The sequence below is a fragment of the Bombus fervidus genome, chromosome 18 (assembly GCF_041682495.2).
Source record: "Bombus fervidus isolate BK054 chromosome 18, iyBomFerv1, whole genome shotgun sequence".
In the NCBI taxonomy this organism is placed as follows: Eukaryota; Metazoa; Arthropoda; class Insecta; order Hymenoptera; family Apidae; genus Bombus; species Bombus fervidus.
The window spans coordinates 6,104,223-6,115,668 of NC_091534.1; the positions used below are offsets into that span (position 1 = coordinate 6,104,223).

Here is an 11,446-nt window from a genome sequence, read left to right on the forward strand (position 1 = left end):
TTTATTGAATTATCTATTTTATTTTATTAAAATATCTTCAATAAAATAACATAAACCAAACAATTTGCATCTATCATTTCAAGTCTTTGTATTCATACGACCATGTTTATTAATTTCTTTGACTCAAGGAATTCACTGCACCATGTGAAATACATCAGGTTGTCTGAAAAGTTTCTTAGATAGATGCACATTATTTCTTTTATATTATTTTTATTGAATTATCTATTTTATTTTATTAAAATATCTTCAATAAAATAACATAAACCAAACAATTTGCATCTATCATTTCAAGTCTCTGTATTCATACGACCATGTTTATTAATTTCTTTGACTCAAGGAATTCACTGCACCATGTGAAATACATCAGGTTGTCTGAAAAGTTTCTTAGATAGATGCATATTATTTCTTTTATGTTATTTTTATTGAATTATCTATTTTATTTTATTAAAATATCTTGAATAAAATAACATAAACCAAACAATTTGCATCTATCGTTTGCTTATGAAACGCAAGGAATTTCTGGCACAGTTTAATAGAAAGAGAATAACGTAGGCAAAATGTGGGAAAATTGTGCAGAGGAACGTTAGCACGTGGAACGTTGAAATTACACGAATAACTTGTTCTTCTTCAGTGAGCATCGACGGTACCGAGTGGTACGGCGTGAAATTCTTCCAACTGTCGGCGCAGTGGCAGACGCACATCAAGACGTTCCCGATAGCGATGTTGGAGTACAGCCCCCAGCAACAAGCAGCGAACCCCACGTAAACGCTTGCCTCGTTCCCGTCAGCGGCCAGACGTTTCGCCAGATTTCGTTTGTGTTCATGGATATTGCCAATTAGAAACAACCGCTTAGCTTATCGCGCAAAACCCGAAAGCCATGAAACCCTCGGAACGTCGGAAAATAGAGAAAAGAAAGGGAAGAAATAGCGAGATAGAGTGGAAGATGTAATGCGCGATAGAGCGCCAGAGTTCGTACAGTGGACAGTCTGCTGCTTGAAACCGTAAGTCGTTGCAGGTTATGCAGGTTTCTACAGTGTTTGAGCGCTGCCTGTTCGTTTAATTGGCCCGCGGTGTTGCATTACGCTCGGGTCGTTCGTTCGATTACGTTTCGAGAAGCGGAAAGCAAACTTGGAAACTGTGCGATCTGTTAACGTTTTTGCTGCCAACTGTCCCAAGGGCAAAGAGAAGCCAGAAACACAGAGAAGAAAAGAGACGGGTCTCTTTATCGCGCGTGCGACCAGTTCGCTAAGAGTAGGCGCGTAACTGAGACGTATCGAAGATCGGTAGACGCATAACGCCAACACACATATCGTATTACGATTAATATAAGATAACGACGATGACGATGGATCTCGTTGGTTACGCGAATGCCATACAGCGAGAGAACATGCGGTTACATCGTTACGAGCACGATGTCCGCAGCAGAAGCGAATTGCACGAATAGGATATTCGATTTTCCTGTCGGTAACGGCACATGCGATGGATTACGAAGTATCGTTCGGGAACCGAGTTCAGCAATCCACCCCCACCCCTTCTCCTGCATCCCCACTCCCTAGCCGTCGACGCGTGTACATATAGAAATTTTTTTAAGGACGAGCATAGGAAAATCGATCGGTTTCGCCTGCGAATCGAACTGATACGCGTATTTGCTAAGATAGTTCTTCGTCTAAATCGCAAGGTAGCGAAGCAAAGGTTAGCGTTAAATTATGTATTTATTTAATTAACGTGTATTCTATATACATATATATAGGTAAATATATATGTGTGTATATACACATACATGTGTGTGGATATATACATATATATATATATACGATCGCATATAGCAATGGAGCATACAGCGACGTTATCGAAAGAAGTCTGTGATACAGGCAAAACATTTCTCTTAGCGCACAAACCTGTTGTTTAGGAGAAGACGATGTAGTTTCGCGAATTTTCGGGAAGTTTTCCCCGGGGAGAGAGAGAGAAGATAGACGAAAGGGAAGGGAAAGGAAGAGAAGAATAATAAGACGATGAATACGATTAGGACGATTACGAATTAGCTCATTAGTTATTATATACGTTATACTCCTTTTCTCGTTTAAGATTTCGACATATTTTTTGTATTCCATTTTATAGACTTTTAGCCGCAGGCTGCTGTAGTTTAAATACTCTATTTTCAGATTTGATTATTTGATACTTGATTCCTGCTAGACGACCTTCTCACCCTTCGACTTCGATGTAACGTATAGAGTATACTCATCCGCGTATTATTGTTTAGCCGGTAGAAATAGAAGAAGAAAAAAAGAAAAAAGAAAAAGAAAGAGAGGGCGAGAGTGAGCAAGACTTAATAGACGTAAATTTGTCGGAAAAACATAGGCGAAGGTATTAGGGAATAAAGAAAAAGAAAAAAGAAGATATCGAATGACTACGTTCTCCTCATACCATCGATCGATAATGAGGTTATCGTGGTAAAAAGACAGAATCGAAACGCGCTCGCGCGTTTTCTTCCTCCTTCCTAATTACATTTATTGATTATTGAATTTCACTTCAAATCGCCGTTCAAAATCAACCGCCTGTCACGCGTTACAAGTCAAGTCCGTAAGTCCCTCTTGTCCCTCAGAAGAAGAAGAAGAAGAAGAAAGAAACAGAGTCATATCACGACGAAACGATAGACACTAACGTTTAATATTGTGGATAATAGAAGAAAAGAAGAAACGAGATGAATATACACGTATCATAATTTGCACGAGGAGAAAACGAGCACCGTTCGAACGATAACTGCGTGCAGCAGTCACGTACTTTCCGATTTCTTCGTTTTTTGAATGTAGCTACGGATAAGCAAGAGAATAGACGAAAAAGAAAAAGGGGGAAAAATTAGAAGGAACGACGCAGCAGCTTACTGCTCGGTGTTTCCAGCGACATGTACGTCGCGCTGACTGCCTAATGCCAAATCGAAAAAGAAGAAGAGAGAGATAAACACAAGCAGAAATAAAGAGAAGAAAAAAACGGATCGTCCATCCGATCATTCGTTAAATTCAGAGAAAATACATTTGAAACGCGAGCATTCTATCACTGTGCATAAAACAGCGAAGAGGAAATCGATAATAACGTCCTATGGTACATTGGCGAATTTACGTTCGCCGGTGTAAAATTACAGGCAAAATCTTTACCCTATGCCGGTACATGTACACACACTCGCACACGACACACGCATACCGTACGATAGTACGTACTCTGTGCCCCGCCCCCCTGTTCTCTGCTAGTCTGCAATTAGTTTGTAACGAGTATCGAACTGTGCAAATCGTAGTCCTACATTTCACATCCTTAAGCGGCTGAGAGCAATAACCCATTTTCTGCGAACTACCCCGCGAGATACGTAGTTGACTTCAATAGCATCTCGAGGCAGTGGCAAGTTATTGTCGAGCGACGCGTGTGTACGTGGCAATGTTCTGCTTTTCGACGCGCGATGGCCTTCCACGAGGCTGTGCTGAGAGAAAAAAAAATAGAAGAAGATGATCGGGGCGATAAGAGCGATCGGATATTCAAATTCGAGAGAATCGTGGATGAGATCGGATCTTCTGATTAATTGCCAATTTCTGCCTTGAAATTTTTTTATCGTTCTATTTTATATATATGTGTGTGTGTGTGTAAATTTTAATTCATTTAAAAAAATTCAGTTGCGAAATCCCGCAAAAAAAAGAAGTTTTATTCGACACGTTGCGCGATCCTTTCTTACGAGAGAAACACGACTTAAAGGAAACGCGTTGACGCGCGGCTTGTCCTTTAAGGTCCTCTCACAACAATAAGCTGGAGATGAACACGACGTTCGTTCCTATTTTAAAAGTATTGATATATTTTTCTTACTATCGCTGGATTTAACAAAGTAATATTTTATCGTATCGAAGTAGAGTCGTTGGCAGTTTTCGAAGAGCCGGTCGGTCGGTTCGAGTTGCGTTAGTTTGAAGAAAAAGGTGCGAGGGGAGGAAAGGCCGCGGTAGATCAATCAACGTTTACACGCGATCCTCGAGAAAGACTTTCAAACCCGTGTCAGTTTTCAGTGGCGAGCGCACATTATCGCGAGAATAAGAGCGCGGTTGAACGCGACAAGTATAAAGTCTAAAGGGAAGAAACCGTGCCAGCAGGCCACGCGAACGATGAAAAGCCAACAAAGAAACGTTGTTACGCGCACACGTACACGCGATATTAACTGCCTCGTTGTCAGTTTCATTGAACGTATGCTGAATTGTTTTTCAGCGATCGAACCTGCCATACGATGTACATATATATATTTCTATAGGTACATATGCATATAAATATATGTATATACATATGTATAGATACTATGTGTGTGTGTGTATATATAGGGTGACCCATGATTTTTCAGCAGCATATTCTACGAATAGAAATAAGAAGAAGTTTGATAGGAATGTAGACTCGTAAACACTTGAGGAAGAAATTCAACAAAAAAAGTACGAAATAACGCGAGATTGATTTTTCGTTCGACACGATGCCTGCCGATAACTATGCGTACTCGTTTACGAACGATTGATACTAAGCGTACGATGAGGATGTTGTCAACAATGGATCACGAAGCTTTCCATAGGTCTACGTTTGTATAAAATTGATTATTTTTACTCGAAGAATATATTCGCGTCGTTTGAACGAAAAAACCTGAGACACCCTGTACATATATACTCGCACAGTTTAAACGAGGCGTTCGAGAACGTCGTTCCACAGTTTTGCACAATGGCGTTTTGCTTTTCTGTCAGAAGACGCGTTCAACGATGTTTCTCATCGGTGTAATTTCGACGTAACGCCAAAAAAGAAAAAAAAAGAAAACAATGATGGAAAAGTTTCAAAGCCAATTAGTTTGTTGCGACGAACAGCGACCGGCCGAATGCAAGTTCGACCGTGACACGTCGTAGGAGACGACGCGCAGTGGTCGAGAATCTGAATAAATTAAACGGACGAAGAAGCATACTTCCGGCCACACCGGAAGCCTGGCTGTAAATTGTACAATGCAAAGACTAAAACGTTTACGTTCGTGCATACCGTTCCGTAGTTGGTGGAAGGAACATAGCGAAGTCATAGAATTGTCCGTGCGTTACGCTGTGTACGTCACAAGAATCGGAACAACAGTCGTTCAACGCGTCGTTGACTGTCTCCGTGCGAAAACCAACCTCTCAACGTACAAGCTTCCCTTTTATTCCCGCATCGTCGATATAGACAACAGTGAAATTTTATGCGACAGTATAAAAAGATGTATTTTTCAATATAAACTACCGTAGCTTGAATCAATAAATATCGCTGGCTAAAATTGCGAAACTGTAAAAGATCGCGTCTTCGACAGATTAACAGGCGCCACTGGCTATTTCCATAATCGAAGAGTGCCTGTAGAAAACGCTATAAGTGCCACGATTGAAAGATTTTGTTTTTTTATTGGACCATGTTCCACATACCCACGAAGATATTGTTGTATTATTATTAGCATCGAGTATTACTTGACGTCTGATCCAAGTGCAATTTCCCGTTCCAAATAGTTCTTAATAATAGCAGAAAATAATGTGACAAGTTCGCTTCTATATAGAGAAATATAAGTGCCAATAAAAATTAGTTAATTGCTGCTTGGCTTTTATCTATGCCATTTATCAGAATTAACCAAATGTTGAGTTCTCCATGCAGCTGAGAGACGACGCGTACAGACTTTTCTACGAACACGGTTTTCTTTCTCGTAAACTTGAACTATTGTTGGCAACTAAGTGATTGCGGATTTTGTCATTACTACCTATGACAAAATCCGCAATCACTTAGTTGCCAACCCAATACATGAATGCGTAGGTTCCTGTTTCCTTCCTCGAGAGTTTGTTCCTTGGCACCTACAGCTTTTCCTACGAGCACTCTGCAACCACTAAATGACACCCAGCAATCTTATCCAAGTTACTTCTGTAATACGATTACTCAACTTTCTGTAACCAGAATTAGATTAAAATTCGGAAAAGAATAAAAATTGTAGACCAGCGATAGATAGACATTTTGTTACCACACAACGACACAGCGACAGTACAATAATGCAGTGCAATAGTACGATAATATGACGTGAGATGGAGGCATCAGGACAAATGATCTCGCTATATCGTTTCCACCAACTGTCGTACACGCATACCTACGCATATTTATGTCTTACGAACGTATTCAGTGTTGAAGCAGAAACGAATTCTTTTAATCCAGCGTGTAAAGGACTTCGCGTGTCCCTTAATGTTCCTCGATCTCTTTCTCCTCCTATTTTACCTTACTTCCTTTTGCTTTTATCATTGGTTCGCCAATAAACGCTTGCGTCTTCTTTCTTCTTCTTTTTTAATTTCGATTCGTCCAAGTTGTGCAATTAATAAATAAGCTTCGTAATACGAGATTTTAGCGTCTTTAGAGACGTGCGTCGATACACCCGTGACGCGTGCTCACGGTCTTTGTTCTCCTTTCCCTTGCATTCCTCTCGTCGCATTCGTAGCTAAACTGAATGGATTTATGAAAAATTGAAACGTAGAAAAATATACGAAACGCGAGAACCTATGAAACATTCAAAGCAAACAGTCTGCGACAGAGGACGAGAACGTTCGTTTACTTGTCCTGTATCCTTGACGCACGCGAATATTGAAATTCAGTCGTCAGATACCAGTCGTCCGCGGTCCACAACAGCATCGTAAGATTCGTCGAAGAATTCGTTCCCTTGAAGGCTGCTACGAGCAGCGATCGCTGCGAACTTCGATTCTCGAAGCTCTCGATTCTAGTCAAAACGCATGATTCTTCTCGAACGAGGCAATCGGTACCGTCGTCGCACGAATCCGCGATGTGGCGATCGATCCGCGTAACGAGCGTCGCCATTCGGTTTCGAATTTTCCAGCGCGTTTCCCGCGAGTCTCGCGAAGCGCAGCAGAAAAGAACAGATCGATAAGCTGTGTCAGACGATTGAGCGCGAGGATGCGATCGTTATGGACCGCAAGGACCGTGAGCACGTACGCCTGGGCTGCAATACTCTGCGAAAGCGTTTGCTACGATACGATTATTGTTTTCGTCGGCGTATAGTAAGTTTCGACACGTGTGGGCAGCCAGGCCCAAGCTCAAAGCTTACAATAATTAAACGAAAAAAAAAGAGGTAATTAATATATATAAACATATATATATACACACATATCTATATATATATGTCTGTATAAATATATACGTGGAGCGCGTGTTTTTCGGTACCAGAGCGCAGCGATCGGAAAGAAAAGGAAGCGAAATAGGAAAATAATTAAAAAGAGAATTAAGCGAGAAGAAAAATGGATCGGTCAGAAATACGGCGTTTGACTTTCACGGGCGTTCTTAGACGTCTTTATTGCGCTTACGGCGGCCGATGTCTAAACTGTACATGTACATATGATTAACTTGTTATCAATAATATCAGAGAGTTCAATTAAAAGGGCTGTAAAACGCGTGTGCCGGCTTCCCGCGCGGGAAACTGGCAGCAACGAAATTGATAGATGGCGGGCAGAGAGAGAAGATGAAGGGGGCAACATGGCCTCCGCGTGTATCTTCACGAGCAGTCACGTTTTTTCATTTTCTTGCGCGGCGTTCCCGTCGCGAGATTTTTCGCACTGATTTTACACTTTTCCTCCTTCTCTTCGGGAATCAAGCCGGCGAGTCGCACGACGAAGCTATGGAAGAAAAAAACCGTTCCACGAATTCTACGCGAACAATTAGACTGACAAAGATAAGAAAGATTAGAAGAGGAATTACGTGGTAGTTTGTTGATATTTGATACGCGTGTCGACTGTTTCCAGGTATCTCGCTCTACACGTTTGCGCGTTTCTTTTGTTTCACGCTTTTTCTCCAAACATCAGATGTACAGAATTTTATTACACACGCAATATATACATATATATATATATATATATATCGTAGACACCTTTTGAACATATTAATTGTACGGATCTCGTTACGGACCTGGCAATAAACTTCGTTCGCGGCTGAAACGAATAATTCCGCCCAAGTTTCTAAAATACAAATAACGCGTGAACGTTCGTGCCGTTTCTCTGGAACCCTTTTACTACCAAACTAGAAACTACGTTAACTATAATTGTATTAGTCGAAAAATTATATTGACCGTTAAATTATTAAACGTAAGCGATTTACGGAAATATTTCGCGAACGAGATTGCACGAGGATAGAGGATAAAGCTATTCGTAATTTTTCCCGAATTGCTCGTGAAATGAGCTACGGAAGCGAGAGGGTCAAAGGCGAGCTCTTTTCATAAAACTCGCTCGACCAACGAACTGCGAGTAAACACTGTATCATTACCGAGGTCCTTTTGTTAATTGCTCTAAAACGGGGTTAAAAAGAACAAAAAAGAAAGAAAAGATATCACAATGATCGAGGAAAATTTTGAAGGACTCGAAGAATTCGTTTCTTTTCTTTTTTTCAAGTTGAACGTGAATACACACGCGTAGATCGGGTGAAGCAAAACAAAGGAGGAAAGAAAGAGAATGAGAGAAAGCAGTGAAAGAAAATAAATTTCTAATAAGTGAACGCTAGCCTTCTTTTTAATTCAACTCCCCTATTGTTGATATAATGAACATGAAATACCTATATGTGATATATATTATTATAAACATAATATTCGGATACAGGATATCATTGTTATTAATCTATAGAATAATTAGAGACGGCTTGTGTCCTGGGCGTAACACGTGGTCGTTTTATACTGTGAACGCTGTGTAATCGTTGTACAGAATATTCTCTCTGTTTTTCTTTTTTTTCTTTTCCTTTTTTTTTCCTTTTTTTTTTAATATATTACATGTACATATGTATACATATATGTATATACAGTATAGTACCGTATGTATATGTATACATACATCTATGCAGAGTACAATATAAAACGGCAAAATAGATTGTAGCTTCGTTTTATAGAGAAATATACATATAATTATTCGTCTAGTGGCATCCGCGTGAAATATATTTATGTATATGGTTTGACTTTCGACGCTCTCCCACGATCGAAGATTCAATAAAAGAAGCGTGTGAGGATCGTTGTTCCAGCGACGAAACTGTAATCGCATTCTCGTGGCGTGCGAGTCGTCTGGCGTGATCTTTTGTATTTACAAAAGACGAGAAAGAGGGAGGACATTGATCGATGATTCCCAGTCGCATCTCAGGACACAAGTAGATATATAATGTAATTAGAAAATAGTGGACAAAAAATAAACTTGTGGTAATAACTCTGTATGCTTAGAGAAGGAAAAAGAAACCGAAAGCAACAATAAGGAGAAGTTACAATTTTAAAAGGATAAAAGTGGAAAAAAAACTATGTTGTTGATGTTTGTAAGCTTGAAATATAAATGTAACGCAGTTTCTCGATATTCTATTACAATCCCAGTGCACCTGTACCATCCGAACGATTTAATATCTTCTTATTTCTTATTTTCTTTTTCTCTACATTCTTCTTCTTTTCTTTCCTTTTTCTTCTTTTTCTTCATTTTTTTTTCTTTTCTTTTCTTTTCTTTTATTACTCTTCGAAAGTCGCTATTGCGTTCTGTTTTCAAACTCCTAACAGGAAAGAAGAAAGTAAATCTTTCGTCGTGCAGTATGTATACTCGTAATTGAAAGATATAGATTGGCACACTTGTCTCACTAGTTCAGAAAATCTCTAGCACCAACCATACCCGATACAGTCGATTTCGCATAGTCGATATCGTTCCAACGATCGTAAAGTAACGGTCAAAGTGTAAAAGTGAAAGATAGATGATAGAGAAAGAAAGACATATACTATACACGGAAAGAAATCTTAATGAAAACATGCTTTGTAAATGATAACATCTCTTTATATTTGTATCACGTTTAAAGCTAAATACCGACAACAAATCAAGTAAAAATTACGCGAGTTACAGGAAAAAGAAACAAGTGTTAACAATGATCACAATATTAATCTCTTACAACGTAACGCGGTACCACGTACCGCTGCTTTCTCTTGGCTCTGTGTTGCGTTGGCTTTTACACTTTTCGAATCACACATGTGCGATGTACATCGATGTAGTCGATGACGATTTATACATCGGCACGAACTAAAATCCTCCGAAGAAAAAAGCTCGATAACTGCCATTAATCGAAACTACTTCCTTTCCGTCGATTGAAAGGCAATAGGTATATATAGAAGATGTAACAAGTTCACGTGTTCTAAATGCTTTTGAAATGAAAGTTTCAACTCTGCTTCTCCGACACCAATGAAAAGACTGTATCGCGGTAAGTAACGGAAGACGTATTTTTTTATTACTCTTGAAAATCCCTATTTTCTTCTATTACGCGATTCGTACGAGTTTCACGAAGTTAGAGCAGGAAAAATACGTGTTATTTTAATTTTCTTTCTTTTTTTTTTTGTTCCTTTTTGATTATCATTAGAAACATCATGGAAAACGGGGAAACCATGTACGTGCACCGATAAGTAGCATTCGTCGTATTCGTTTTACTCTACAAGAGTATCTTTTGATTGCGACAGGACAGCAAATCGAAGAAGCTTCGCGATGTGAGAATAGGCACGGTATACAATTATCCTTTTTCCCTTTTTTTTTTTTTTTTTAATGAATGAACCTCGTTACTTTGCGGCACTTGGGTACAGTTTTTATTATTTTTTCTTTGTCTTCTTTTAACTTTCTCTTTGCTCTTTGTTGTTTTGTATTTGATCCGAAACCACTCAACGGAGTCTACAAATAATATAGCATCTCTCTGGAACCTGCTTTACGCGTTTTCATCCGACGAATTTGATAAAGAAAACGCTTAAGATACCGTACAACTGGAAACACGAGCCAGTCATAAGATATCTCCAGGTTTTTGTCGCTTTCCGTTTTTTTTTTTTTCTTTCTTCTTTTTACGATCGTTACGTATTAATATCAGTAAAAACTACGCTCGTACTTTACATACCGGTAAATACATAGTAAAACAAGCATATCGTAGAGTTCTACACAGTAAGATCCTCTCCTTATAGCGCGTTGCTTCCAAGACCTTCGGTACAGCAGAAAGTGATATTTGACGATATATTCGTAAAATGAATTTTTATAGATTTTTAAGTGTAAGTTTGGATATTTTTATATGTATTTGTATATTCGATAAAGAGATTTCGATATAGTTACCAAGTGATAAATTTAATTTTCGATTTACACGATTCAGAGAAGATACATTTAATTCTGTTTGATAAAAGTTTGAAAAAATGCGGGAAAATTTGATAGGAATCTCAATTTAAAGCTTAATATATAATTTCAAAGATATAGTGTATATATGTATCGCTATCCTATCGTTATTAGGCAATTTATCATTTGTAAGTTACTACTTATGAGTAAAGCTTGAAAGACTGTTTCATGTAAATATAAAAATGATATGTAATAAATTTGAAAGTAAATTGCACATTTTATATTGGATAATGAAACGTGTCTTAATT

At 38.8% G+C, this 11,446-nt stretch overlaps 1 protein-coding gene across 8 annotated transcripts in view; it reads left to right on the top strand.

Moving 5' to 3' along the window:
- The window catches only part of Krt95d (phosphofurin acidic cluster sorting protein KrT95D), a 184,606-nt gene extending 175,237 nt beyond the window's left edge, over positions 1 to 9,369 (top strand). For all 8 annotated transcript variants that reach the window (XM_072020924.1, XM_072020926.1, XM_072020930.1 and 5 more), the window contains one exon: positions 632 to 9,369. In XM_072020924.1, the coding sequence (XP_071877025.1) occupies positions 632 to 765 (134 nt within the window). In that variant the 3' untranslated portion in view covers positions 766 to 9,369. The remainder of the gene's footprint in view (positions 1 to 631) is intronic.
- The last annotated feature ends 2,077 nt before the right edge of the window (positions 9,370 to 11,446 follow it).